The sequence below is a fragment of the Leuciscus leuciscus genome, assembly GCF_965113295.1.
Source record: "Leuciscus leuciscus genome assembly, chromosome: 6".
NCBI classification, from domain to species: domain Eukaryota; kingdom Metazoa; phylum Chordata; class Actinopteri; order Cypriniformes; family Leuciscidae; genus Leuciscus; species Leuciscus leuciscus.
Window position 1 is genome coordinate 29,917,343 of NC_138730.1, and position 26,023 is coordinate 29,943,365.

The 26,023-nt window shown below is 38.1% G+C and overlaps 2 protein-coding genes and 1 long non-coding RNA gene across 24 annotated transcripts in view; 1 reads left to right on the forward strand and 2 right to left on the reverse strand.

Annotated features, from left to right (window-relative positions):
• The window catches only part of puf60a (poly-U binding splicing factor a), a 43,445-nt gene extending 21,102 nt beyond the window's left edge, over positions 1-22,343 (reverse strand). For 9 of the 20 annotated variants that reach the window (XM_082172675.1, XM_082172677.1, XM_082172678.1 and 6 more), the window contains exons 1-13: positions 22,202-22,291; positions 19,354-19,449; positions 17,151-17,240; positions 16,903-16,971; positions 16,448-16,609; positions 16,248-16,340; positions 15,596-15,809; positions 15,098-15,288; positions 14,752-14,808; positions 12,822-12,899; positions 12,040-12,151; positions 9,928-10,175; positions 8,318-9,575 (exon numbers count right to left, since the gene is read on the reverse strand). In XM_082172675.1, coding sequence (XP_082028801.1) covers positions 9,276-9,575; positions 9,928-10,175; positions 12,040-12,151; positions 12,822-12,899; positions 14,752-14,808; positions 15,098-15,288; positions 15,596-15,809; positions 16,248-16,340; positions 16,448-16,609; positions 16,903-16,971; positions 17,151-17,240; positions 19,354-19,449; positions 22,202-22,228 — 1,737 coding nt within the window. In that variant the 5' untranslated portion in view covers positions 22,229-22,291 and the 3' untranslated portion in view covers positions 8,318-9,275. The other 11 variants (XM_082172666.1, XM_082172665.1, XM_082172663.1 and 8 more) reach the window with 11 other exon arrangements.
• LOC309500895 lies at positions 4,172-6,343 on the forward strand. Its single transcript, XR_014206718.1, has 2 exons — positions 4,172-6,076; positions 6,151-6,343. It is a non-coding gene; the product is annotated as an uncharacterized lncRNA (long non-coding RNA).
• An 831-nt stretch (positions 22,344-23,174) lies between the features above and the next one.
• Positions 23,175-26,023, reverse strand: part of nrbp2a (nuclear receptor binding protein 2a) — a 30,526-nt gene continuing 27,677 nt past the window's right edge. For all 3 annotated transcript variants that reach the window (XM_082172681.1, XM_082172682.1, XM_082172683.1), the window contains one exon: positions 23,175-25,764. In XM_082172681.1, coding sequence (XP_082028807.1) covers positions 25,666-25,764 — 99 coding nt within the window. In that variant the 3' untranslated portion in view covers positions 23,175-25,665. The remainder of the gene's footprint in view (positions 25,765-26,023) is intronic.

A 26,023-nucleotide genomic window follows, 5' to 3' on the forward strand; every position in this document is an offset into this window, starting at 1 on the left:
TGCTACTTCAGCTGCAACGCTACGACCTGAATGTAATCTACACGCCAGGTAAAGAGTTACTGATCGCAGACACACTCTCACGAGCAACTACACATGAGCAACAGAGTCAATGTGACATTTTTGACGAAAAAGTGATCTATGCTCTTGAGCCAACAGAGGCCCTAAGCCCAGAGACCCTGGTACAGTTAAAGTTTGAGACACAAAACGACGTCATATTGCAAACGTTGCTGGACATTCACAGGCAGGGCTGGCCACATCACAGAAAACAAGTCGACAAAAAGGTGATACATTACTGGCCTATTAGGCACTCTGTGTCAATAAGAGAAGGAATAATGTTTGCAGGAGACAGAATTATTCTACCAAGTAAAATGAGGTCAGACATGTTACAGAGGCTGCATGTGGCACACCAAGGCATGCAGCGCACCAAAGCTCTGGCCAGAGTACACTGGTATTGGCCAGGTATGACAAGAGACATTGAAAAAATGGTTGAGGAATGTGCAACTTGCCAGCAGTTCCAACCTCGCCACCAGAGGGAGCCGATGATCTCTCATGAAATCCCAGAGCTTCCTTGGCTGAAAGTAGGAGCTGACATATTTGAAATCAGTGGTCAGTCATTTCTTCTGGTTGTAGATTATTTCTCCAAATACCCGGAAGTACTAAACATAAGAGACAAGACAGCACACACAGTCATTAACAAGATTAAATCGGTATTTGCCAGAGTGGGAATACCTAAAGAGATTGTGTGCGACCTTTTGCAAGCCAAGAAATGAGAAAGTTTGCCACAGCATGGGGAATTAAGCTCACTCACTCCAGCCCAGGCTATGCGCAGTCAAATGGCCTGGCCGAGAGAACAGTGAAGACTGTTAAGTACCTGTTAAAGAAGGCCAAACAAACCAACACTGACCCATTTCTGGCACTTCTAACTCTCAGGAACACACCCGTCACAGGTATGGGCTATTCTCCAGCACAACTGCTTATGGGCAGGGTCCTGAGAAGCACTTTACCCAGCTCAAGCACAGTGCTGCAACCTGCAGTACCAACTAATGCACATTCTACTCTTCAGGACCTCCAGCGAAGACAGCGTGCTTATTACAACAGAGGCACAAAGAAACTTCCGGTGCTGCCGCTTGGTGGGACTGTTCACATGCAAACTGAACGAGGATGGCGTCCTGCTGTTGTCAAGGCGAAATGCGCTGAACCACGGTCCTATGACATAGTGACATCATCTGGACAGCAGTACAGGCGCAACAGGAGACACCTGAGGAAGACACCCAGTAACATTCAGGTGTATACTGAACCGGACTGTCTCGATGATGAGCAAGACAGCACCCCAGATGCTCCTACCGGTGCTGATGAGACTGCATGTATGGAGCCTTCTCCTCCTCCACAAATGGGTCAAACCAGAAGCGGCCGAGTTATTAGGCCTCCAGTTAGATTCAGAGACTATGGCCGTTTCTCAATATGCGTTCTTGTCTGTACTTGCGTTCTTGTGGACTTGTGAAACGTCATCAGTCGCTGCCCAAGTACCGTCCCAATACACAAGTTTGCATTTTGGCAAGAACGGTTAAAAATCCCGGAAGTGTTCTTGACACGCCCATTTTACCGAGGATGCATTGGTTGGTAACTTGTGTGAACTTGACGGCAGAAATATCCCAGCATTCATTTCGGCATTCGAGGAACGAGAGGTCAATACAGCAAGTCGTTTTTCTACAATTTCATCGCTAAATTCACTTCTGAGAACATTTGATGCGAGAAATCAACTGTGTAGATTTCAAATATTGGCATTTTTCGAAAATGCGCTCAAACGTTTTCGGAAGTGAGAATCTTCAGCGTAGGTAGCTTTATTGTTATGAATATACATTACATAGTGTACAGTTGTAGAGTAATCCCTTGAGCTGAGGGGTAGGCTTGGGCGATAAAGCATGGCTGTTACCGTCAATAATTCTCGTTATGTTTGGGCACTGCAGACGGCGTCTGTGCGGGGGTGTTATTGCGCAATACCAGCAAGAACACATCGTCTCAAACTGTCAGCGGCGTTCTGTGTGCTCGTCACCTTGTGAGTTCATTCTTCCAAGAACAACTAGCAAGAGCGTTCTCCCCAAGAACACAAGTCCGTTCTTTGCATTCTTGGTTTTGAGAAACACCCTATGTGTTAAGCCAATAAGTGCATACAATATTGGGCTGATGTTGTGTTTATAAAAAAAAAAAAAGAAAAAAAAGGGAAACAGTAGATCTGCAATGACATGTTCAGTTTAAGTTGAATGTATCCCTGATTGATACACATTGAAATATTGTTTCAGCTAAGCTGCATTTTACATCTTATCTGCTAAAGATAAACTTTTGATTTTGTTTGTTATAAGAAAGGAGGATGTAGTATATAGTGCCGCGCACATATACTAAGGTTAAATAGTGCCCGCTCAGAGGCGGAGGGATTGATATATGTGTTGTGGTTGTTGGAGCTTGTTGTCAGCGCAGCTGCTGTGATTAAATGCAAACAACTTACCTGTTGTCATCCTTCCACTCGCCACGATGCACGTTATAAAAGGTTATTAAAAGAAACTACTACAGTCCACGATCAAAAATCGTCATATCGCACACCCCTAATTTAAAGCGCTAAAACCAGCTGTCAGCCGATGTTTTCGCGCCACTCCCGGTTGCTGAGCAACGCACGTGAGTTTGACAGCTGCCTGTCAGAGTGACTCAGTCGTTTTTTAGGATTGTAATATAATCTAGTAAAAGAAATGGACAAATACAAGCAGTGTGTGGACAGTGCACAGTAAAAGTGTACAGCGTGTGCGCAGCTTTCATAATACGATACATACATTTAATTATTTATTTATTTTTTATTCTGCAATTTTGCACCCCGTCCAGCAGATGGCGCCCCAGGCGACCGCCTGTGTCGCCTGTCGGCAAAGCCGGCCCCCCCTGATCCTACAGATTACAAACCCGTGGGAACTAGGGTGACCAGAAAAATTCGGGACAGTCCCGAAATCGAAACTATTGTCCCGAATCCCGAATCTGGCCCTAATTGTCCCGAAAATTATACTAAAGCAAAATCTTGAGTAGTTATTGTCTTATAAACATTAAAAACTGTCTGCGGAGGTTGAGGCCGGCGACACACTGGCTGCGTGGCGTGTCCGTTTTTATTTTGGCTCCCTGTTAACAGGTTAGAGCTTGCACACTGCTTGCGTGACACGTGCGTCTCAGGCGCGCCTCGAGCCGCGCGGAAAACGCGTGCATGCTAGAAACAGAACCGACGCCTATTTTTCACGCGACACGCAAGCCTGCAAAATAGCAAGCAAAATAGAATAGGAAAAGATGTTTGTATGTCATTTTGACATGAAAACATATTAATAAATGACATTTTGATGTTTGAAAGTTTAAGTTTTTACATAAATGCAGATATAAATGTAATAAAAAAAAAATATATGATCGATTTTCAAATATTGCACCTGTCAATACAGAATAATGACAGACTGTTGAATAAATCAATTTTATCTTTGAATAAAAATATGTTTGGTTCAGGTTTGAAATTCATTATCTTTTATTATAGGCTACGCAGTCTGATATCATAGAAGCCCCCCATCCCGTCACCCCAGACCCATAAAGCTAAAGTCAGTGATTATCAGTGTAGGTGAAGGTAAAGCTGCCTGGTCGGAACTATTTCTCTGTATGATCAGATCTGAGTTGAAAGAAGCTATTCTTTACAACTGCATTGCTTGTCAAATTGGAGAAGAGGATCAAAATAGACTCCTAGATTTTTTTTTTTTGCTTGACTGTGTATAACAAAAGGGGAAACGAAACTAGACAGCTTAAGTATCAATGCGATCTGCAAATGAAAATCTATCTATCCATCCATCCCATCCATCTATATCTTTTTGTTATCTCTTAATATTTCACTACTTCAGTTTTATTTAAAAAGTTGCAAAGATCCACGTTTCTTCTCATTTGTTATATCATTAGCATCACAGATGTTCTCTGTCACACTTTTTATATGCATTCAAAATATGATACCTTTCTACATTCTCTACAGGTTGCAACTTGCCATACAATAAATGCAAGGCTGCAAAAAAGAAAACACTGTACAAAGATTTGAGCAGAGGCCTTTATTATATAGTTTTTAGGGTGTATTAACAAATGGTCTTTAAAGCCAAAGTCTCTCCAGTGTTGATCCTGTGAATCATTGGTAACACTTTACAATACGGGTGCACTAATATGCATTAATTCATGCTTAACTAATGCACAAATAATCATGTGTTAATGTATGACTCATAAAGAACTAAACCATTAATTAATGATTACTGCATCAGTAACTTAAGATTCATATGGTTAATATATTAAGTAATATATGAATTGTTATTAATTACATGCGTCATAATGAATTAATTTCTTAATAACATATTTTATTAACTAAAAGTGTAAATTAATGCGTTAATTACCACAACTGGTCAAAGCAATGTACTTCAACTTCCAGTTGTCTACTTTAATTAATCATTAACTAATGATTTGCAAATGTATCATTATGTTATGACTTTACTTGTTGAGGCACATGACTTTTAGCTAATTGTTAAGTAATATGCCATTTATGGGTTTTGACAGTTTGCACTTGCATTTAGATGTTGTGCAAATTGTACTAACTCTTTTGCACACATGTACCAAAACACATGTAATTTGCTTAAATCAATAAGAAATCCAAATCTGATGTGAACAAGAAACTAATTGTTCAGAGACTTTATTGTTTTGAGAAGAATAAAAAAGTCTCATTTGAGAATTTAGCCAAAGCGATAAAGAAAAACTTTACATACAGCAACTTATAGAAATAAACACGGTGTAGTTACATATGGTTGTGAAAGGTACGCTATAACCAATTCCGTTGTTGTTTTTTACTTTTAATAACCTTCTTGATTTCACTAGTTCATTTCAACCTTCATGCAGTGTGATAAATAAATTTTTGTAAAAGGGGTAAATATTCCCTGTAACTTCTCAGTTCATATATGAAAAGAATGTATGCAGAATAACAGTTTGAAAAATGTTGCTTTAAATGGAAATTCTTAAAATTGCTTGAAAAGTAGCTTTAAATGGAGTTTCATAGGATACTGTCCACAAGTATCAGACATTGTCATTCAGATGTGACATTGAGATGCCATTTTATAGCTTTAAAGCTGTGGTAGAAATCCCCCTATACACCTGACTTAATTTGACAAATGTAGCCGTCTCCACTTCAACCTGTTTGAGTCGGACAATGTTCCGTCCCTTATGAACATTATCATTTAGGAATAAGGTCTCTGGTGTTCCCCTTCAGCACTATCACTTGAGAATAGAAGTAAGATGTGCAACAGTAATCAGACAGACTCGACAATGCTTTCTAATATGCTTTAATGATGGCCGGGAGGATCTCAGACCACTTTCAGGGAGAATCCCCTCGACAAAAAGTGTACAACAGTTTTTATAGAATAGGAGCATGAAAAAGGTGACATGATTTATTACATAATTGTTCTACAATATGATTAGTTCTTTATAAGTATAATTCAGCAAACCCTTCTGTTACTAGGTAAAAGCAAATCTGGATTTCTTGATTCCTTCAGCTAGTTACTCAAGTCATGAGGATATATATTTAGACAGCTGTCAAGTTTTGTTTCCCCTTTTGTTACATATTCAGACACACTTTGGCATAAGTGTTGGGGATATTTAGTTTTCCAAAGCATATGTTAATCCTGAAACAAAAAAGGAATGTTAGTTATGATTCATTTCATAAAAAAAAATTCCTTAACAAAGCCAAGAGTTAGCATTTGACCTTAAAGTCCCTTAATATAATTTGTATTGATCTACATCAATTTAAAACACAAATGAAAACCAAAATAACTAAATAACAGTGTCGCACTGCAGGACATCTGTTTACAGATCTTTTCAAGATTATATCGGACCTCTCAAATTCAGTGCCAATAAATTGTCTAAAGATCAAGATTTGTAACATTTTATTCATGGAAACCTGGGGACAATTTTACAAGGTCTTCTATTAAGAATATTTTGACATTTTTAAACAATTATTAATTTGACATGTTATTCAACACAGGACGTATTAATGTAGACTACTGTATTTTCCATATTTAACTCAAAATTACATCATGACAACTGAAAACTGCAATTGAGAAAAAAATGCACATTAATCTTCATAATACAATTTTAGATAAAGAAACTTGGTCTGAGAGGTCAATTTTATAGGTTACATTTCATTAGTATTTTAATTTATTTTTTAAATCTGGCCAGTTGCAAAGATCCTCGATCGTTTTTATTTCTCAGATGCATCCCAGACATCCAGTTTTTTGCTCATTTTCTGCTTTTATGTACAATGAATGTGCTGCCCCAATATGATGAGTCTGCTCTGATGGGGGATGCAAACATTCAGATACAGTCATTTTAATCTGCAATGAGAACAGTTAAAACCTTTTAGTGCAGGAATATCTAATACAACAAAAAGGTTGGATCATGATGGTGAATAAAGGTCTTTGTCCCCAATATGTGACTAATGTGTGATGTACCTTTTTTGTTTCTTTGAGAAGTAAACAGGACATGGATCCACGACAGTCAACACAAGAAACTTGAGGCTGAGAAAAATACAATAGAGCTGTGTGAAAACTCTACGATTTTTTAAAAATATATTCTACAATGACTCCTATAGGCATTTTGACTATTAAGATCCTGAGTGAGTAGAGACTTACTCTTGCCTTGTCTTGGATTTTACAGTCTTCCCGATGGACACTCTCTGTCATCTTGCCACATGAGGTGGATTTTAATATCACATGAAGCATGCGCTTGTCATAATTCTGTCATATAGAGGAAAGAGACAGGTAAAGCATAAAGACAATCTTACATGTAGATGTTTAACTATTTTTATCAAGAACTTAAGGCAGATGCATAAGCACAGAAAACAAAACAGACATATTACAGTAAAATTATAAATTTACAGTAAAATTATAAAATGTGAATTAAATAACTTACAGCTTCTAAAATCGAGGCAAGATCAAGGTGTTTGGTTCCATATTTCTCATTGGCTAGTTTTATTGCCTTGTCAATGATGTTTTTGTCATGTTGGCTTAGTTGATGATATTTGCTTCCGTCTGTTGACTCCAGCAGTAACAGAGCGCTAAGCACAAACAGTAAACCTCTCATCTTGCACAGTAACTGATGTTCTGCGCTGTTACACTGATCTTAGTCAGAACCAGTCACTAGTGTCACGTCTACAGACCACAACAGCTGTGATTGGTCTACTTTGTAACCAGAGGCCCTCCCCAAGATGATGAAATAAGACAGGGTTTCTGCAGGTTTTATGAAGAGAAATTTAAGACCCTTTAAAAGACCCTTTTCAGACCAAGTCAGGAAATTTTAAAGAATAAATCAAAGGACACACTATGTCAGTAATTAAGAGTTAATAAAACCCCTTTCATTTTCTTATTAGAACATTCCGATTAATCAATCAAAATGTCTTTAGATTAGCCAATATAATAGGTGTGTTCGACATCGGCTGCGGCTGGATGTAACCGATCGGCGAGAGTAGCCGCGTGCAGGCGGAGAGGAGCAGCAAACGGAGACGTGAAGTCGGACACTTTCTGGTTCCCGTAGTGACAGCTCACGTGTTGTTTGCATACTTTACCACAGCTGCAGTGAAATAAATGCAATATTTGCCAAATAATACACAGATGTTTCAGAGACATTTTCATTCAATACTTTATGTACTGCTTCATACAGCGTCTGTTTGAACAAGAATAAAGTTCAACATTTAGCTACTATCAATGAAGTGGAGTCTACGTTTTTTAAGCAGTTTTAATTTGATAAACATGACACAATATAACATGACAACGACATGAAAAGAGTGTTCACTGTTATAATAAACTGATTTGAGAGCTTTAGAGGAACTAAAGGTGTTCGAATAAACACGAAACACACGTGATCGTTGTCATGCGGTGAATCCGGCCAATCGTGGAACAGCTGTGTCGTCATCAGCCCACGTGCAGCCCAGTGCAGCCGCTCTTGAGAAGCTGCGCTGGCTGAGTTCTCCGGCTACTCTCGAATTGCTCTCGCGGTACTTTGATGGCATACGTCACAGTCACGTGGCGTCGGCGCTGTATCAAGTCGGACAAAATTTCTAACCGGCATGCACTGCTTTAAGTCAGCCGCCGATCGGTCTGCGCAGAGCTGCATGAAGTCGAACAAGCCTAATATAAAGACCAGCATGACTCCAACCCAGCTTACAGTAGGCCTATAAGGTGGTGAACCATTATAAATCAAAATGCATGTCTAAAATTAGCATTGCAAATACTCTTGGGACAAACCTTTCCCCAATTTAACATCTCAAAGCCGCAATGTTCAGAAAAGATGCAACCGCGCGCATGTTTATCAAGTTCCTCTACTACAGGTTATTTAATGCAAGATTTAATGCAATGACGAAGTATTTAAGACTTTCTGCTCTGATTTAAGACCTTTTAAAGGCCTTGATTCACAGAAAGGTGGAGACAGACATTTAGACCTCAGATTTATGCTACTTAATGCTCATGTTCACTACTTGTTTTTCTGCTTTCAAAGTACAAATGGAAAGTTTACACATCTCCTGATAAAACATTCAATGTTTGATTTGAACTCAAAACAGCTTTATGCAAATATAAACTTTGGCTCATGGCTGCATTTAGATCCACTCCATACCTTGTTTATTTCACGTTAACCATAATTCCAGCTCCTGCTATTCTTTTAAACAGAGGACAAAGCACAAGAAAACCACCAGTAAAAAAATCTCCATGTTTTGGTGCATTTCAACAAAAGCTTCCATACAATTTCATAAAGAGAAAATACCCAAGTGTTATATTTGAAGAATTTATTGTTCTGGCATTTGAAACCAAGAGCATCATAACAGACTATAGACAATATTTTAAACAATAAGAGGGGGGAAAAAACAACAAAAACTGAATTTGAACAACATCTGATTGGTGGAATGGGGAGTAAACCAATGGACCAAAAAAGGAGGGAGGGGGGCATCCAGTCATTCACATTAAAGTACAGCAACAATAAAAAAAATATTCATGAGCATTTCCTTGCCTGTCCCAAGAAGGGATCATTAATAATATTAATATCAACATCGATAAAAAATAATTACAAGTTATAAAGAGAAGCCAGTACCACTGCGAAGAGTGGCTGGCGGCTGCTTCTGTGTAAGTGAGAAAGAGGAAAAGGAGAGATGGAGAGAGAGAAGAAAAGGTTATGTAGGGCAGGATGTATTTGACAGTCTATGCAGAGAGGTCACTGTTGTCAAACCGTTCCTGATCGTACACCTCAGCGACCACTTTACGACCTCCGAACCAGCGGTTGTTGAGCGCCTGAATGGCCTTGTTCATCTCTGATGCTGCTGAAAACTCTACAAAGATCTTTACAATGACTTCAGCATCCTCCTCCTCACCCTGCTTCTCCTGGTAAATGATCACTCTATTAACGGCTCCGAACTTCCCACATTCCTCCGTTACTTCTCCTTCCAGATCATCATCTATGTCTTCAGGTCCAACCATGTTCCTGAGCACCATAACCGTAGACTGAGGAAAGAGCATACAGAAAAGTGTTTAAAACCTTTTCCATTATAGCACCTCTCTCCATTATAGCATTGCAAAATTATCAACTTGCATACACTACCATTCAAAAGTTTGGGGTTTGTACTTTTATTCAGTAAGGATAACAAAGGATCAGGACCAGGACACTTAAAACTGGAGTAATGACTGCTGAAAATTCAGCTTTGCCATCATAAAAAAAATAAAAACTTTAAAATGTATTAAAATAGACAACCAGTTAATTTATATAGAAATGTCATTACTGTTTTTACGTTTTTTGATCATAAGACTTTTCAAACCATTTCTTGTCAACCCCAAACATTAGTGACTGAGAACTAACCTCTTGTTTTCTCAGCAGTTTCTGCATGACCATATGCCGTGCGCTGCTGCCCGAGATGCTCATGTGCTCCTGTTCACTGAGCATCTCCTGGCCCGTGCCGTCTTGAGCGGATTCCTCCTCCTCTTTTTCCTTCTTTGCCTCTTGGGCTGCAGCCACAGCTGCTGAGAGTGACGGCGGAGAGGCCAACACCGGGTTCACAAGACCCACCTGAGGCACAACAGGCATCGTGGGCCGGGCTGGCGTTACCCCTGCACAAAAACACAGGAGTCAGTATATTATTAACTATGGTCTGACACTGAATCTCTGCTAGACACCTATAAATCCCTCTCTATGCAAGCGAAATGGACTATTACCAGACTACACAGCCATTACAGGACTGTTCCCTGAAAAACACACACACAAAAAAAAACCTAAAAGCACGTTAAGAAAAAGTTCACCCAAAAATTGTCATCTAGGCTGACATTTCAAACCCACATCTTTTTATATGAAACAAAAATGGAAATCTTAAAACTACATGAGCAATGTACTAGTCAGATGGAGATAATAGGTGGGCAGGGCACAATAAATCATTACAAATATTTAAAAATATTTGTTTTCTTTTTGAAAAAAATCTGAAATCCCAAAATAAATCATAATTTAATATAATAAGCCCCAGTATCTGATAATAAAAAAAAAAAGTTTGAAAATAGCTGTCAATTAAAAGCTGATATTTGGGGAGCTTTAGAATATTTTTCTGGACAACGAGGGGCCTTTAAATAAAAAAGGCTGAAAACCACTAGTTTGCATGACTATTAATGTTCAGAAATAATGATACAAATCAAAATATAAGTTGTTCACTGATCATCTTCCCCTCCAGTGAGACGTTAACTAATGACTGGATCCCAGTATTAGGGAGATGAACTTGAGAATGTCAATGATACATTCAGTTTGTGAATGAAACGGATCAATCAATTGATTGAAAAGATCTGACTTAAAGTATGATTTGTACATTAATCCAGCATTGCTACTTCACTTATGAAAGTGCCAAGGAGTGCTAGAGCGGATATCAAGACTTTCACTGAATAATGTCTTAAATTTGAATGAACTATTCCTTTAAGAAAATATTTATCTCAGCAGTAACAGGAAACACTCTTATCTTTCATGTAAATTATTCATTAAAAAAAGAAAGGGGAAAAAAAAAAACATGTAGAAATCAGACAGTTCTGGCATTGCTTAAGCATTCCTCCTCTGTACCTGCTCGCTTCTTGCCTCGGTGACTGTACTTTTTTTTTAGTTTGAAACAAAAAAAGAAGATTTAAGATTGGGGTCACTTTTCCCCTTTTTATTTGAAACCCCATCCGTCCTCTTGGCTTGGCTTCATGATCAATTCCACAAAAAAACCCATCTGAGATCAGAGACTCACTGGCCAATAGGAATGAGAGATTTGTTTATGAGGGGAGGGGTTAGAAACAGTCCTCTTCAAACTTGGTTGATCAGTGTGCAGCAAAAGGGAAGGGTCATGACGAATTTGGAGAATAAAGACAGGGAGGGGAAGAGAGGAGAGAGAAAAGGAGAAAGAAAGAGACAAGGAGAGAAGAGAAAATAAAAGAGAAATCTATTAGTGGACACGACCCACGACAGGGCACGTTAAACTGAGTACTGTGTAGGACAACAGAAACCTGAGGGAGAGAGAGATTGTGCACATAAAAGCTAATGTGGAAATGGGAAAACATGGTGGGCGTTCAGAATGAGCTTTGCAAGTAAAACAAACAGGTCTGAGCACAACCACTTAAAATTAGTGATCCGTTCTAAATGATGTAGACCTAAGTAATGTGTGGGCGGTCATGCCTGTCAAATTAAGGCTTTGAAAGAAAAATAAAGCCTGTTTGTTTAATTATCTTTTGGTTGGACTCCTGTAAATGTTCCTAACAATCCTGTTTTAAAAAAACACATGAAATGCTATCATTCATGCAAAAGACATCCAAGTAAAGGGCCCCACTCGTACACAATTCAACTACATGCAGAACCAAAATACTGAAGACATACAGCACGATTAAGGCACGAGTGAAAACACTTATTGTAGAGGGCCACAATACTGATAAAATACTGCAAACCACTTCTGACTGCACCTACCTGTAATGACCCCAGGGGCCTGAGCAGCCATGACGGCCTGTGGAATCTGGGGCAGGTTCAGGCCCGTACCCCCGGCCATCGCCCCCAGAATAGATGCTCCCGCTACAGCTTCCTGGAAGAACAGAGTGGGACATATAGAAACACCGCCTGGACAGCGCCCGTTAAATGCACACATAACACCAACACTAGTGGACAAACAGACCTTTGCACACACAGACAAGCCTTGGGCCAGCTGCATAAAAATCGGCAGTTGGAGCTAATGGGCTATTGAGAAATTACGATTTTTTTTTGTCAGCATTAATATATAAAACATATCTACATGTATTGTACTGTCTCCAGAGCAGAAGATATACTCATACATGTTCAGTTATACGCTATATGCTCAGCTGTCCCTTAAGCCTTTGTATACAAGATTTATTCCAACTAGGGATGGGCATTTCAAAAATATTTTATTCGAATATTTGAATATTCGATTATTTAAATGAAGTTTAACGAGAAAGACGTCATTTTTTCAATCATTACGTTTGTCTCACCATTTCTGAACAAGCTTATGATTAGGATATACACAAGCTTATGTTATATCATGGTGGGTTTTTTTTTTTTTTAGCTTAAAACAATGTGTGCAAACAAGAATGAAATGAACAGAAGCATTAAGCTCACGCAGTGCACTTATAAACCAGACTGTCAATTATCATACAGAATTTATATATACACTTGAGTCAGCATATGGTTATCGTGTTTATATTGTTTCACATGTTCTTGAGAAAAACAAGTATATCTACATGCTCGGATGAAAGTCGGTTGTTTAGTCCGTCAACAATAAGGCCGGATGAGGAGAAAAAGCGCTCCACCAACAGATGCTGCAGGGACACAAAGATAATAGTGTGCTAAGCGACCACGTTTCTTACACAGCTTTATGATTTCTGTCCCTGAAACAAGTCTCCCTCAACAAAACCTAAAGGATGTTTCGAGATCAGATTAGTGGTCTTCTCAGCTCGCTCAGGGGTACATCTGCATCTACCTGCATTTCATGTGATTACTTATCGCGTTGGTGATATTATAACTCCGTTTCACCTCACAAAGTTCGCTCCCAACATGACCATTTGGACCAAACTTTGCTGTGCCTAGAGACAGACGACGCCATTCTGTCATCAAATATGATCAACTTGTTTTCACACTCCACAGCGCCAATCAGTGCATTTAGTTATAAATGAGTTTTAGGTTGCATGCTTAAGACTTATCATGGATCCACTGCACTTATGGCCAGCAAAGCAACATTTAGCTAAATTCGAATAGTATTTTAAATTTTCGAACTATTGCAGATCGAATATTCAAATATTCAACTTTGTGGATACCTCTAATGACAAATTTTTTAACAATTTTTCCAAAACAAAGTTGGGTTATATCAGACTATATACAAAACCTAGAGGGCTTTAAATCCTAAACATTGTTAATTAATAGATGACAACCGGCAATATACAGCTTGAATGCAAGTTAGGCCTTTTAAATGACCTAAAAATCTAAATTTCATTATATACACCACTGTTCAAAAGTTTAGGTTTAGTACTTTTATGCATTCAATTAAACAAATATTAAGCAGCACAACTGTTTTTAATATTGATAAGAAATGTTTCCTTATCACCAAATGAGCATATTAGAATGATTTCTAAAAGACCGTGTGAGACTGAAGTAATGCTGAAAATTCAGCTTTGCCATCACAGGAAAGAAATGACATTTTAAAATAGAAAAGTTTTAAATTGTAAAAAAACAAAACAATGGTTTTTAATGTATTTTTGATCAAATAAATGCAGCTTTGGCGAGCATTAAAGAGTTACCAAAACACACAAAAAAATCTTCCCAACCCAAACTTTGAACAGTTAATTACATTTTTTTTCTTTTTCTTTAAGCAGCGAAAAACTAACCGCTTAAAGAAATAGAAAGTTGATTGACATTAAACAATAGTGCAGTGTCTGTTCTGAATGGTTTGCGCATCTAACCATTCAGGCATTTCATGCAACTAGGCCCAAGACCTGAAATAAAGGTCAAGAACATGTAACAAAACAAGCTAAATTTATTATTAGAAATCTGTATCATTAAATATAAATTATAAATTTAATTTAGACACTGCTAAACAAGTTAAAAACCTATGCATTTATTTGCTTACACAATATAAATTTAAACTAAACTATGAATGACAAGCATGAGACAACATATAACAATTACATCATTGATCATACAGATTTACAATAATATTGAGTAGCATATAGTATAGCAATTTTAGCATGATCTATGCTGTAGCATAGATGCAATAAAATTAACTAAAATGGAAGTAATCCACAATAGAAAATGCCCAAATGTTATCTCAGTATTAAAATATTATAGGCACACCTATTAACAAAGAACTATCAAGAGATAAAGGCCTCAAGAGATTAAGCAGACATCCAGAATAATAAATTCATCATTATGTGGGCCAGAACCCAGATTATAGATAAGAGGCATAATGTAGCTAAAAAATATTGGCAGAGGTGCTACTTAAAGTCACCTGTGACTAAATCTGCTCAGCTTTGAAGTATATGGGCCTGTCTAGTAAACATTCACTACCTAGCATCACTGTTACTGGGAGGTCTTGAAGACAAGTCTCTCCCCACACTCATTCTACACAAAACAAAAAGGCACCAGCGTGCTTTGAACAGAATTTCCTGAAGGATTTACCAGACAGTTGAGGAAGTCTTCTGTCCGATTCTCCGGCTGGGACAGATTCCATGCCATCTGTTTTTGGAGTTTACACGCTATGTTATCTTTCTGCATGTAAAACCTCGGTCTCAAATAAGTAATGTTGTGTCATAACTGAGTCTTCATGCCAGTCAATGCCTTAGCTGATTCAAATCAAGCCCTCACATACAGGACCAAGTGTCTGCACTAGCTTTGCTAAGCGAATTTAAAAAAATCACGCTGCCTTACTTTACAAAAGGAAGGCTTTTTAAATGTCAAAGGAAGCAGCAGCTCACACTCACTTTCCCTGACTAACAATAGATGAGTGAGGTGTGTAAATGCTCACCTGTGCTGTGATTTTGGCAGTGGCGGCTGCAGCGGCTACGGCAGCAGCGGGAGGCAGTCCGCCCGGCGTCGTTGGAGTCAGAAGGGGCATGGGTGGCGTGACGGCTTTGCCCACTCGGAGGTACTGCCCACCCAAGTCGAAAAGGTTCATGGAGGAAACGGCATCCTGCGAAGACTGGGCCTTGTCATATTCTACAGAGGAAACAGGGAGGACTAAGACTCAACAGCATCCAAGAAGACTCAGCATAAATCTACCAGAGCTCTGAGACAGTTACTGTGTAATTACCAGCGGGTACTTATGGCACAAATGTCCGTAACAGAGCCTAAGAAAACAACGACAACAGAAATAAAAACTTACTATGAAAGCATGTGAGGAACCTGCCCCCACCCTTCTCTATCCCCTGTGAGACATGTAGAGAACAGCATTCTGCCATGACTGACTGCTCTCAGTCAGATACATTTATATTCATCCGAATGGGTGAAGCAGTCGCCCGCTCACCTATGAAGCCATAGCCTTTGTGTTTTCCCGTCGTGGGGTCCCGCGCCAGTGTGCAAGACTTGATTCTTCCGAAGGCCTCGAACACGCTCTTGATGTCATCGTCTGACAAGTCGGGATGCACTGATGCCACGTAAATCCGGTTGAAGGCGCGCGCTTCTTCGGCTAGCTGGTCTATGATCGGTTGAGCCTGACCAATGTTGCTTGGTCGCCCCACCTATGAGTGTTGAAACAGATCAGAAATTATAGAATACATTTATAATATTAAGGGGGAAAAAAATTGGCTCACAAGTTATTAAAGGGATAGTTCACCCAAAAATGAAAATTGTCATCATTTACTCACTCTCAAGTTGTTTCAAACCTGTATGAATTTCTTTTTTCTGCTGAACACAAAAGATGATATTTTGAAAAATGTCAGTAACCTAACAGTTGATGGACCCCAATGACTTCCATAGTATTTTTTTTCCCTACTATGGAAGTCATTGGGGTCCATCAACTGTTTGGTTACTGACATTTTTCAAAATATCTTCTTTTGTGTTCAGCAGAAAAAAGAAATTCATACAGGTTTGAAACAACTTGAGAGTGAGTAAAGGATGACAGATTTTCATTTTTGGGTGAACTATCTCTTTAATATTCATTTTTACAAAGTGCTCACTTTAATGTTTCTACCACCCAGCATAACGGAGTTCATCTGTTCTAAAGCGAGCTGTGCTGCTTCTGGTACTTCATACTCTACAAATGCAAAACCCTGCAGAAAGAGCAGATTATCGTCAGTTAAAAATACAGCAATAATCAATAAACATAAAATGGTAATTCATAAAACACTTCACAACTATAAAAAAAAGACCTTCTGACCTTGTGTTTTAATGTAACAGAGTCCCAGGACATGTCAATGCTCTTAATGGGACCGAAAGGAGCAAAGGCCTGTCTGATGGTGTCTTCTCCTAGCTCGTAGTAGATGGACCCAACATAAACACGGCACATTATGGCTAATGCTCGTTGCCTCTGTGCTGCAACCTGTAATGGACAACTGATATGATGAGATGGTGCCAAGTCAGGCATATACTAATTCAAGGTGTTTCTCATTCATAGGCTTGTACCAATGATTGAGGATAGAACCAGCAGACAATAAACATGCTGGCACCGAAGACATAGCACTGGCTTTTCTTTACCTCCAAACATTACACACATGAGTACTAAACAACCACATGTATGCCAAGAAAAGGAGGGAAAACAAACATTTACTACATTCACAAATAGAACAGAAATGAAGGTTACGGAGTTACTTGGAGAAACTGTGTTGGACTTACAGACTGTAGTGGTGAGAGGGGATCTCCAAAGCCCATCGTTAATGAGGCCATCTGAAGGGAATTAGGGATCTGTCAGGAAAAACAAACCAACTGTCATTGACTGTTGTACCACAGTGGGATGTTTTTGTCAGTTGAGTTTAGAAAGGGTCCTTGAGATAACATTCACATTATGATACATTACAATCGTTTATGAATACACACATTGAAAGTTTAAAAATACTATTTCCCAAGTTCTTGAGCAGTTTTACCTGTAGGTTGCTGAGCTGTTGCTGCTGATGGGCGATGGTCTGTTTGACCAGGACGCTCTTGATGCTTTGTTCCATGGCATACTTCTTTGCCTACAATTGAGAGCACATAAAGTAAACATAACTTCATAACTAAAGTAACATAACTTCAAACCACCTCAGCAAGACCAGAAATAGCCAGGGCTCTTGCTAGACATTCAATTTTACGAGATGAAACTATTAATTCATTTGACTAAAGTATATGTCATTAATAATATATCACAAAGATAAAGATCAGATAAAGATAAAATTCACAAAAGTTAAATGAGAATGATCCCCCACTTTAAAATAGTGTACCAGCAATTGAGAATAGTACTAGCAGATAATCAGACGCCACTAGTACTGAAGGCATAGCACTGGCTCTGCTCTCGTCCACTGCTTACTTACATGTGCACAGAGCAAACACATGCTTATAAAGCTAGAGGACATGGAAAAAGAAAAATCAAGAAAGACTCAACATGACAAATTATAGAAACTTTGGCTTCAAGCAAAATGTGCAGATATCACACAAGGCTGCACTTAAGATGGTTCTTAAAAGATGGTTATTTTTCAGTATCATGAACACTGATTATTATAGGTTATTCATTACTATTTTCATTTTGTGACAGCAAGAAAAAAAAAGGCAGCACAGGAAGCAAGTCTCTTTCTGCTCTTCATGCGGATTTCCTTAAATATCTTAAAGGGTTAGTTCACCCAAAAATGAAAATTCTGTCAGTAATTACTCACCCTCATGTTGTTCCAACCCCGTAAGACCTTCGTTCATCTTCGGAACACAAATTAATATATTTTTGATTAAATCTGAGTGCTGGATCACTCCTCCATAGGCTTCAAAGACATAATTTGCTGGCCCAGAAAATGCATTAAAGACATCGTTAATATAGTCCAAGTGACTACAGTGGCTCAATCTTAAGTTTATAAAGCGACGAGAATACTTTGTGCGCAAAAAAATTATAAAAAATTACGAGTTTATTCCACTATTCATTTCCTTCTCTCTGGGCCTCGAGTTCTTTCACGTAGAATAACTGCGTAGCGCGTCTGTGTTATACGTCACACATAGGCTCACTATTAGCCGACGCTGGTCATGTGTGTGATGCACAACACAGAAGCACTATGCTATTACACTACGTGAAAAAACTCGAGGCCCATAGAGAAGGAAATGAATAGTGGAATAAAGTCGTTATTTTTGGGGGGGGGGTTTGCGCACAAAAAGTATTCTCGTCGCTTTATAAACTTAAGATTGAGCCACTGTAGTCACTTGGACTATATTAACGATGTCTTTAATGCATTTTCAGGGCCAGCAAATTATAATGTCTAATGGCGCTTTTCCACTACACAGTACCAGCTCGCCTCGGCTCGGCTCGGCTCGACTCGACTCGACTCGACTCGGCTCTGTTTGGTTTTCCACTGTGTAAAAGTTGTACCTGTACCTGCTTCCAGGTACTTTTTTTCGTACCACCTCCGGCGCGGTTCTGAGCGAGCTGAGGCGATACTAAAATGTGACGTGAAAACACAGCAGACTGCTGATTGGTCAGAGAGAATCGTCACTATTCACTGCGTCATCATTGCACGCGCCAGACGGAGTATCCTGAATAAAAAACAGCAAAAACAAAAACATCCAAAAACAGCATACACTCGATTTCCTCCATTGTCCTGTGTGTGTGGGTAGCGGGTGTGTCTCGCGCGTCTCGCGTAAAAGATTAAGTCACGGCAGTTTCCTGCGGCGTCGCTATGACGACCAGGTACTATTGTGGAGGTACTATCTGCAATGGAAAACGGAGCGAAAAGCGAGCCGAGCTGAGCTGAGTCGAGTCGAGTCGAGCTGGTACTGGTAATGGAAAAGCGCCATTAGAAGCCTATGGAGGAGTGAGACAGCTCTCAGATTTAATCAAAAATATCTTAATTTGTGTTCCGAAGATGAACGAAGGTCTTACGGGGTTGGACCAACATGAGGGTGAGTAATTACTGACAGAATTTTCATTTTTGGGTGAACTAACCCTTTAAGCGCACACCCTAAATTGCTCTCGGATCAACCTGATCGCAATGTAAAAGTCACATCACAAAAATATAAATGATGGCCCCTGTCTGATACACTATCCCACCCTCAATAATTATACACAATCATTGATTTCACTACAAATGTGCAGCAGAAGTATTTGGGGAGTCTCACCTTCTGCAGCGCCTCCTGCTGTTCAGCGGTGAGTGGCGGCAGGCCGAGCTTCGAGGCTGTGCTCTGTCCATTCTCCATCATCAGAGCCTCGCCTCCCTGCACAGAGCACAGGCATCTGTCAGACCTGATGTGAGCTGCAGCGAAACTGTACATTCACACTAGACAACTTCCTTACAGCTTTTAAGACCATCTAGTTTAAGAGCAAACTCAAATGGTATTAGTCATAATACATCAGGATACTTCTCTTGAACAATATTACGAATTATGCAAATAATTTACTATTTGATCTTTATAAATGCTTTTTTTTTTTTAAATCAGTGTTAGGGCTAGTGCTGGAAAGAAATCTACATCTACATAAATTTCAAATGATTCTAGATCATTTTGAGCTTGTTCATATAGCTTTCTACATTTTGGAAGCCTTCAGTTTAGCCTAGGGCTTATCAAAAATACTGTTGAAATAAAACCCTTCTGTATACATTCAATTTACAGGATCCTCACAAAATTGTAAGGGGAACATGGTGAATTTTCCCCTCAGTGGAAACAAATACTTGATTTTGTTATCTGGTTATATCAGACCATATAACCTTAGAGTGCATATGCTAAAGTAATTGAGCCCTCTTATTTAAAACTACACAAGAGAAAACTTAAGTACCTTTGCTCAAATGAACTCCAGAGTGGTGCACTGTCCCCCCTTAAGGAGGTTTGAACCCAAAAAGTTCTGCCATTGGCTTTGGAAATATAGTACAACCAAGAGATATGTTCTACAGCACAGACGACACATGGAGAGAAACGACAAAAAAGAAAAAAGGAAAAGAAAAACACAAACCTACTTAGAACAATAGAACTTGGTAGGAAGACAACAATTTGAGTTCACTGACATCCAAATCCAGGGGAAAAGAGTTGCCTCTAATGTTAAGGACCAAAAAACCTTGGTGACAAACCTTACGGCAACATATTTTGCAGACAGACGTTTTGTGGCAGTGATTCTTAATAGGACAGTTCACCCAAAAATGAAACTTGTCATTTAAAACCCCTCACACCAAAAATGATAACTAAGAAGTTTTACTAATCGTTCTAATTCCATTAGAACAAGGAAGTCCACACCACAGTTACAACGATAACACAGTGAAACAATATCTTTGGAAACACTTTTTTCCCATCTGATGAATGATCAATCAGATCCCAGCCAATGTAATGAGCTCCAGCATTTAAAGCATTAGATGAAATAACTGCAGCGTACACTTAAACAGAACATCATCATTCGTTGGTCGCTATAGTTATCATTATTGGTGTGAACGAGCCTTTACTCACGTTGTTCCAAACCCATGTTATTTTCTAGAGTAATGGCAGATGTCAACATTTTCACTAATGAATTCAATTTGTTTGTTTTGGCATCAGAAGGTTTAAAATATAAGATTCGAGATACATGGACTACTTCATGTCCTTTTTGAAGCTTGAAAGCCAGTCCACTACAGTTGTATGGAAAAGGGCAACCAGGCCGATCTTCAGTTTCTCCTGCTGAACGAATAAAGTCATATAGATTTGGAACAACATAAGCAAATAATTTTCATTTTTAGCTTAACTATTCCTTTAATAGGCTGAAAACAAAATATCCCAATGCATGAATATTAGTGCAAAAAACACGAACACTGCTCGTATTCATACAAAAATTACAGGATGTCTGCTACCAAGATGGTACAACGGGATTGATTGACAATGAACAACAAGATAGTGAAAGTGTTTTTGTTGTAATGACTATGCAAATAAACTATTTACCCTTAACGCTGATACGTTTTACACACATACTGGTGTCATTTAAACAATATATTAAGGAAGTAGCCTACAGGATGCCTAATGCAACCTTTTGTTGATCAAATATATGCAATAATTAAAAAAAGAAATAGGACACATCTAAAGTTCTTTGCAAACCCCTTTTATGACAGGCTAATTGTGGTCTCGGGGTGAGCAGTGGATAGACCCCTTACCTAGCGCCTGCTCTCCGCTGGGGTGTCTTGTGAGATTATATATGGGGGAGCTTTTACTGTTCAAAACGGAGTCTATAAGGAAAGAGAGAGGTTTCAGTAAACTCATGTACACTGTGCCCACATGCCAATTACTTCATAGCATGGGCTTTGAGATGTCTGTAGAAGAGACTTGTAGTAGGTGGATAGACAAATTTACTTGTACATGCACTACTGTACTGATTTACAATACATGTATACATTACCTAACGTTGACAAATAAAGTAACCACACTGACCAGGAAGCCAAAAGAGCAGAATTCAATAAATGCTGAATGTGTATCCCATACGTTCTGACCAGGCACGAGGCCTTATATAATGTTGGGTTAAACTGTATTCAATAAGATGCGTGACAGTGATGCAAATTTTTTTCAAAAGCGAATTGTAACTGCAACCAAACCTCGGTGTAAAACACGGAAACAGAGCGCTTCGTTTCTACTGACGCGTGCATCAGCGAAGTTGATTCAGCTCATGGAGGACAATGTGAACGGGTTAACGCTTTAGCTCATATAACGTTTCAGAGAGCGAGTAAGCGCATGCGTTTAGGTTATTATACTAGTAATAACCCGCCAAAAACAACCGTTCTAAGTAAATCCTAGCTGTCAGAAATGACATGGTCAGTCGATCATTATTAAATAATCACTGTGGTTAAAAAGAGACACGCAGCAGCAGGCCGGGAAGAAAATCCCGCTCTCAGTGCGCTAAGCTAGTTAGCCATACCCCTGTGCATCTAGCTGTTTTAAATTAAATCTCTTTCCGGACACATTACTATATGCGCATGAAATAATACTGTGTTTATATTAAGAGGGAAAATAAGCAAAATATTACATTTACCGCTGAAACAGCCACCGCCATTGAGCACACCTTCCAGCACTAACGTCCACACCGCGAGGAAGACTACGAAATCTCGCGATATCTAGAGAGCGCATTAGGTAAGAGGCGCGCAGCTGCAGTGTGTGGCCGATCAGGCTTTGATTGGCCTCTTACTCGGAGCTTAAAAAGTATAACTGTACATTCGAGAGCGCAATAAAACATAACTTTTCTGTTTTCTTGTAATAATATGTGGCACCACTGATAAGACGTTCCCAAAAACTGCTTTATAAAAGTAATTTTTGTGTGGACACGTACATAAAAATGAACAAAATCAACAAAACTATTAAATATTTCCATCACCAAGGGGAAAAAAAATAACACACATTGTGAACAATTATTATTAATAAATATACTGTCAGGCATTATGCAGCCTATTATGATTTTCAGCACGGAAACAGTAAAACAATTATGAAAAACAAAATTCATTAAACATCAAAAACGTAAATCAAATGCATAAAAAACATTCTGTAATTAATTAATTAATTGTATAAATGTAAAACTGTTAAAACACGTGACTTGACTTGCCCCTACACACACAGAAAAAAAAACATTTTAAATGAGTAAAGAACTAGAGCTTAATAAAACATTTTGTATAAAAGTGAATGGACCATTTAGTTTATGTGATTCGTATTCATACATTTATTCAAAATGATTTCTTCAAAATGTTTTATTAAGCTCTATTTTTTAACTCATTTGAAATTCTTAATTCATAATATGAACAATATATAAGGATTATTCAATTCAATTTGATGGAATTTTACTATTAATTGAAATGCGTAAATCTTGAAAAAAGGCTTAAGTTTGTTTTGACTGTACCTGACCTGAAAATTCCCTTGTCCTCAGAGCACCATTACATGTTTCAGTTAATATCTACATTCATTATATATCAGACCTTTTCTATGTATAAACATGAATAAATTCAGTCATATTAAAGTATTAATAATATATTTTAATGTTATAGTATTTCATGTCACAGTATACAACTTCATCACAAAAAAAAATAAAAATAAAATAAAACTGCCCAAAACAGAAGTCTGGTTAATGCATTTGATTCAGATGAGAAAGGAGACCAGGAATTAGGAAGAGTACATTTTAAAAGCTGCTCACTGTACATTCATATATCTCTCGTATATACATACAAATGAATCACATTGCAAGAAATTTGAGTCTCATAATAACACTAGGAAGATGTTGACTTTTTTCATGACATCTGAATCATTTGAATTTGCAAGAATAAACAGAGATTATAAATCTCTTGTAATGGTTTTCTAAAGCTGCAATACTTCCATGCCAATATAACAAAAATGAAAAATTGTCAAAGCATTCTTTTCCTGACATGCATATATATTTAAGGGATATTGGGAAGTCAAAGTCATTGGAGAACACAGTACTGAAAGCATCCCTAAAATCGATACTATTGCTCTGGACGGCATGGCAACATAGATGTTTTCACAGAATATGCAAGTGTCAATCAAATACAGGACAAGTTGTATTTGCAATGTAGTATCCATTCTTGCCATCACAGCACCCAGTACATATTTGGCTTTGACATGGTTCAAGTTCTCATTTGCATGTAGAATACATAGAAAGTAGTGTATAATTCATTTTACATGACATAAAATATACACATACTGTGGTAATATGTAAATGCCTAATAGAATAACAGCCCTTCATACCCAACGGGGGGATTTATTAAAGCAAACCTTTGTTTCAGTCAATGGTCAGTTTATTGTATGTTATCATAATGCATTAATCAATATAAGAGACAAAGAAACAGATAAATGTTAAACACCTCTGAGCAGTCAGCTGACCTAAGATCAGCTCATATTCACATTAAGAAGGCAAATAAAAATCCCATGATAACACTGTTAGCTATGAACAGGACCCCTGTGTTAGTGAACCTATTATTAGCTACTCAAAATGCTTTTATGATTTATTGTTTGAGCTTGTATCAGTCGCTTTGGTTAAAAGCGTCTGCTAAATGAATAAAAGTAAATGGATTTGGAGTACTATTCAGTTTATTTTCTTGGTAAAAGTCATCTGGATGAAGTGCTATTCTGCTTTATTGATTAAAAACTAGGAAATATCAGATCGAACTTCACTTAGGCTGCATTTATTTGATCAAAGCTAGAGTAAAAACAGTAATATTGAGCAATATTATTGTTATACATTTTAAAACATCATTTATTCCTGTTATGGCAAAGCTGAATGCTCAAGATTTCTTATTTGGTGCTCAAGTAACATTTCGTATTATTATCATTGTTGAAAACAGTTGTGCTTCTTGATATTTATGTGTAAACTGATTTTCTTTTTCAGGATTATTGAATAGAAAGTTCCAAAGAGCAGCATTTTTTTTTTCAAAATAGATTTTTTTGTAACAATGCAAGTCTTTACTATCATTTTTGATCAATTTAATGCATCCTTGCTGAAGATAACTATTAATTTCTTTCATAACAAAAATGTCACTGACCCCAAACTTTAAAACGGTAGTATACCATTCTAGGATAGCATTATTGCCACGGTTTACAAATATTTGCAAAGTTCATTACCGTCTGCATCAGAAAAGCTACTGAGATCACCATAGTGTCATGGAAGCAATTCAGAACAGAGACATTTTAAACTCTGTATAAATCACTCCACATTAAGAGCAAGAAATGAAGTTGAAAAAAATGTTGGAAAAAATATATAATTATAACAAGAGCACTTGCCATTGTATCGTACATTCGTTTGCTCAAAGTCAGCCTGTTAAAGCATACAGAATAAGATAATATAGAAATGTAGAATTAAACATTGATACATTTTCCTTTTAAACATGTATACCAAGGCTGTGTATTAATTGTTTAAAATAATAAATAATACATTTAAGTCTAGAACAAACGTACTCCAATCATATTGCCTGATGGGAAGCAGCAAATATTTCTTAGACACTTAGCCTCCTCTCAGAGGTTCCCGAAGCTCTGTCAACCTAAAATCATCAGGTTGTGTGAAACTTTGTCCTTTGCTAGATGAGGATGGATTATGCCATAGACATGATGTCTTGGAGAGATGTTTTTAAAAATCAGTTAATCCGTCTTAAAAAAAAAAAAAAAATTTCACAACCCAAAATGCTGGCACTGAAGGCAGAATCTCTGCAAGTAATGGAGGTGTGTTTCTTCGTCATGGTAAAATGACATCAGTAATTTAAACTTCAAGATTAAAGTAAACAGTTTGAGCTCTTTGGAGTTTGTGCAGGTACCATGCTGTGTGACGAGCTTTCTCCCCAGGCCCATCGCTTATTCTCAAGCCATCTTGTCATGACCTTCATTATGTAATGTTGCACTTTTGGTCTTATTTCCCTCTAGTCAGTCTTTTGCTCTCTCTTTTCTCAAGCTCTGGCCCAGTCTTCAAGCACTGTCTGTCTATTCTAGGACCAGCTGGCATTAGTACATCACAGCCATGGCAGTAGGGGAGGTGGACGTCCCTGACCAGTGCTTACATAAGACATCCTCAAGAACACATGCCAACTTCTCGCAGTCTTCCTGCAGGACACAAAAACCAGACAATCACATTCACACATAATAAGCAAAACTACATGAGCTATGTTTTTAATTCCTTGCCACAGATGCCTTTGAATTGCACACTAGGGGACTAAAAATAGGGTTTTGGGTGGTGTGTTCCAAATTTTAACCTTTTCATTTATATGCATCTTCTTCTTTTTTACCATGGCAGTGATGCATATCTTTACATAGTAATTAGGCTTGTCACTACACCTATATGTTATGAATTAAAACAAAACCT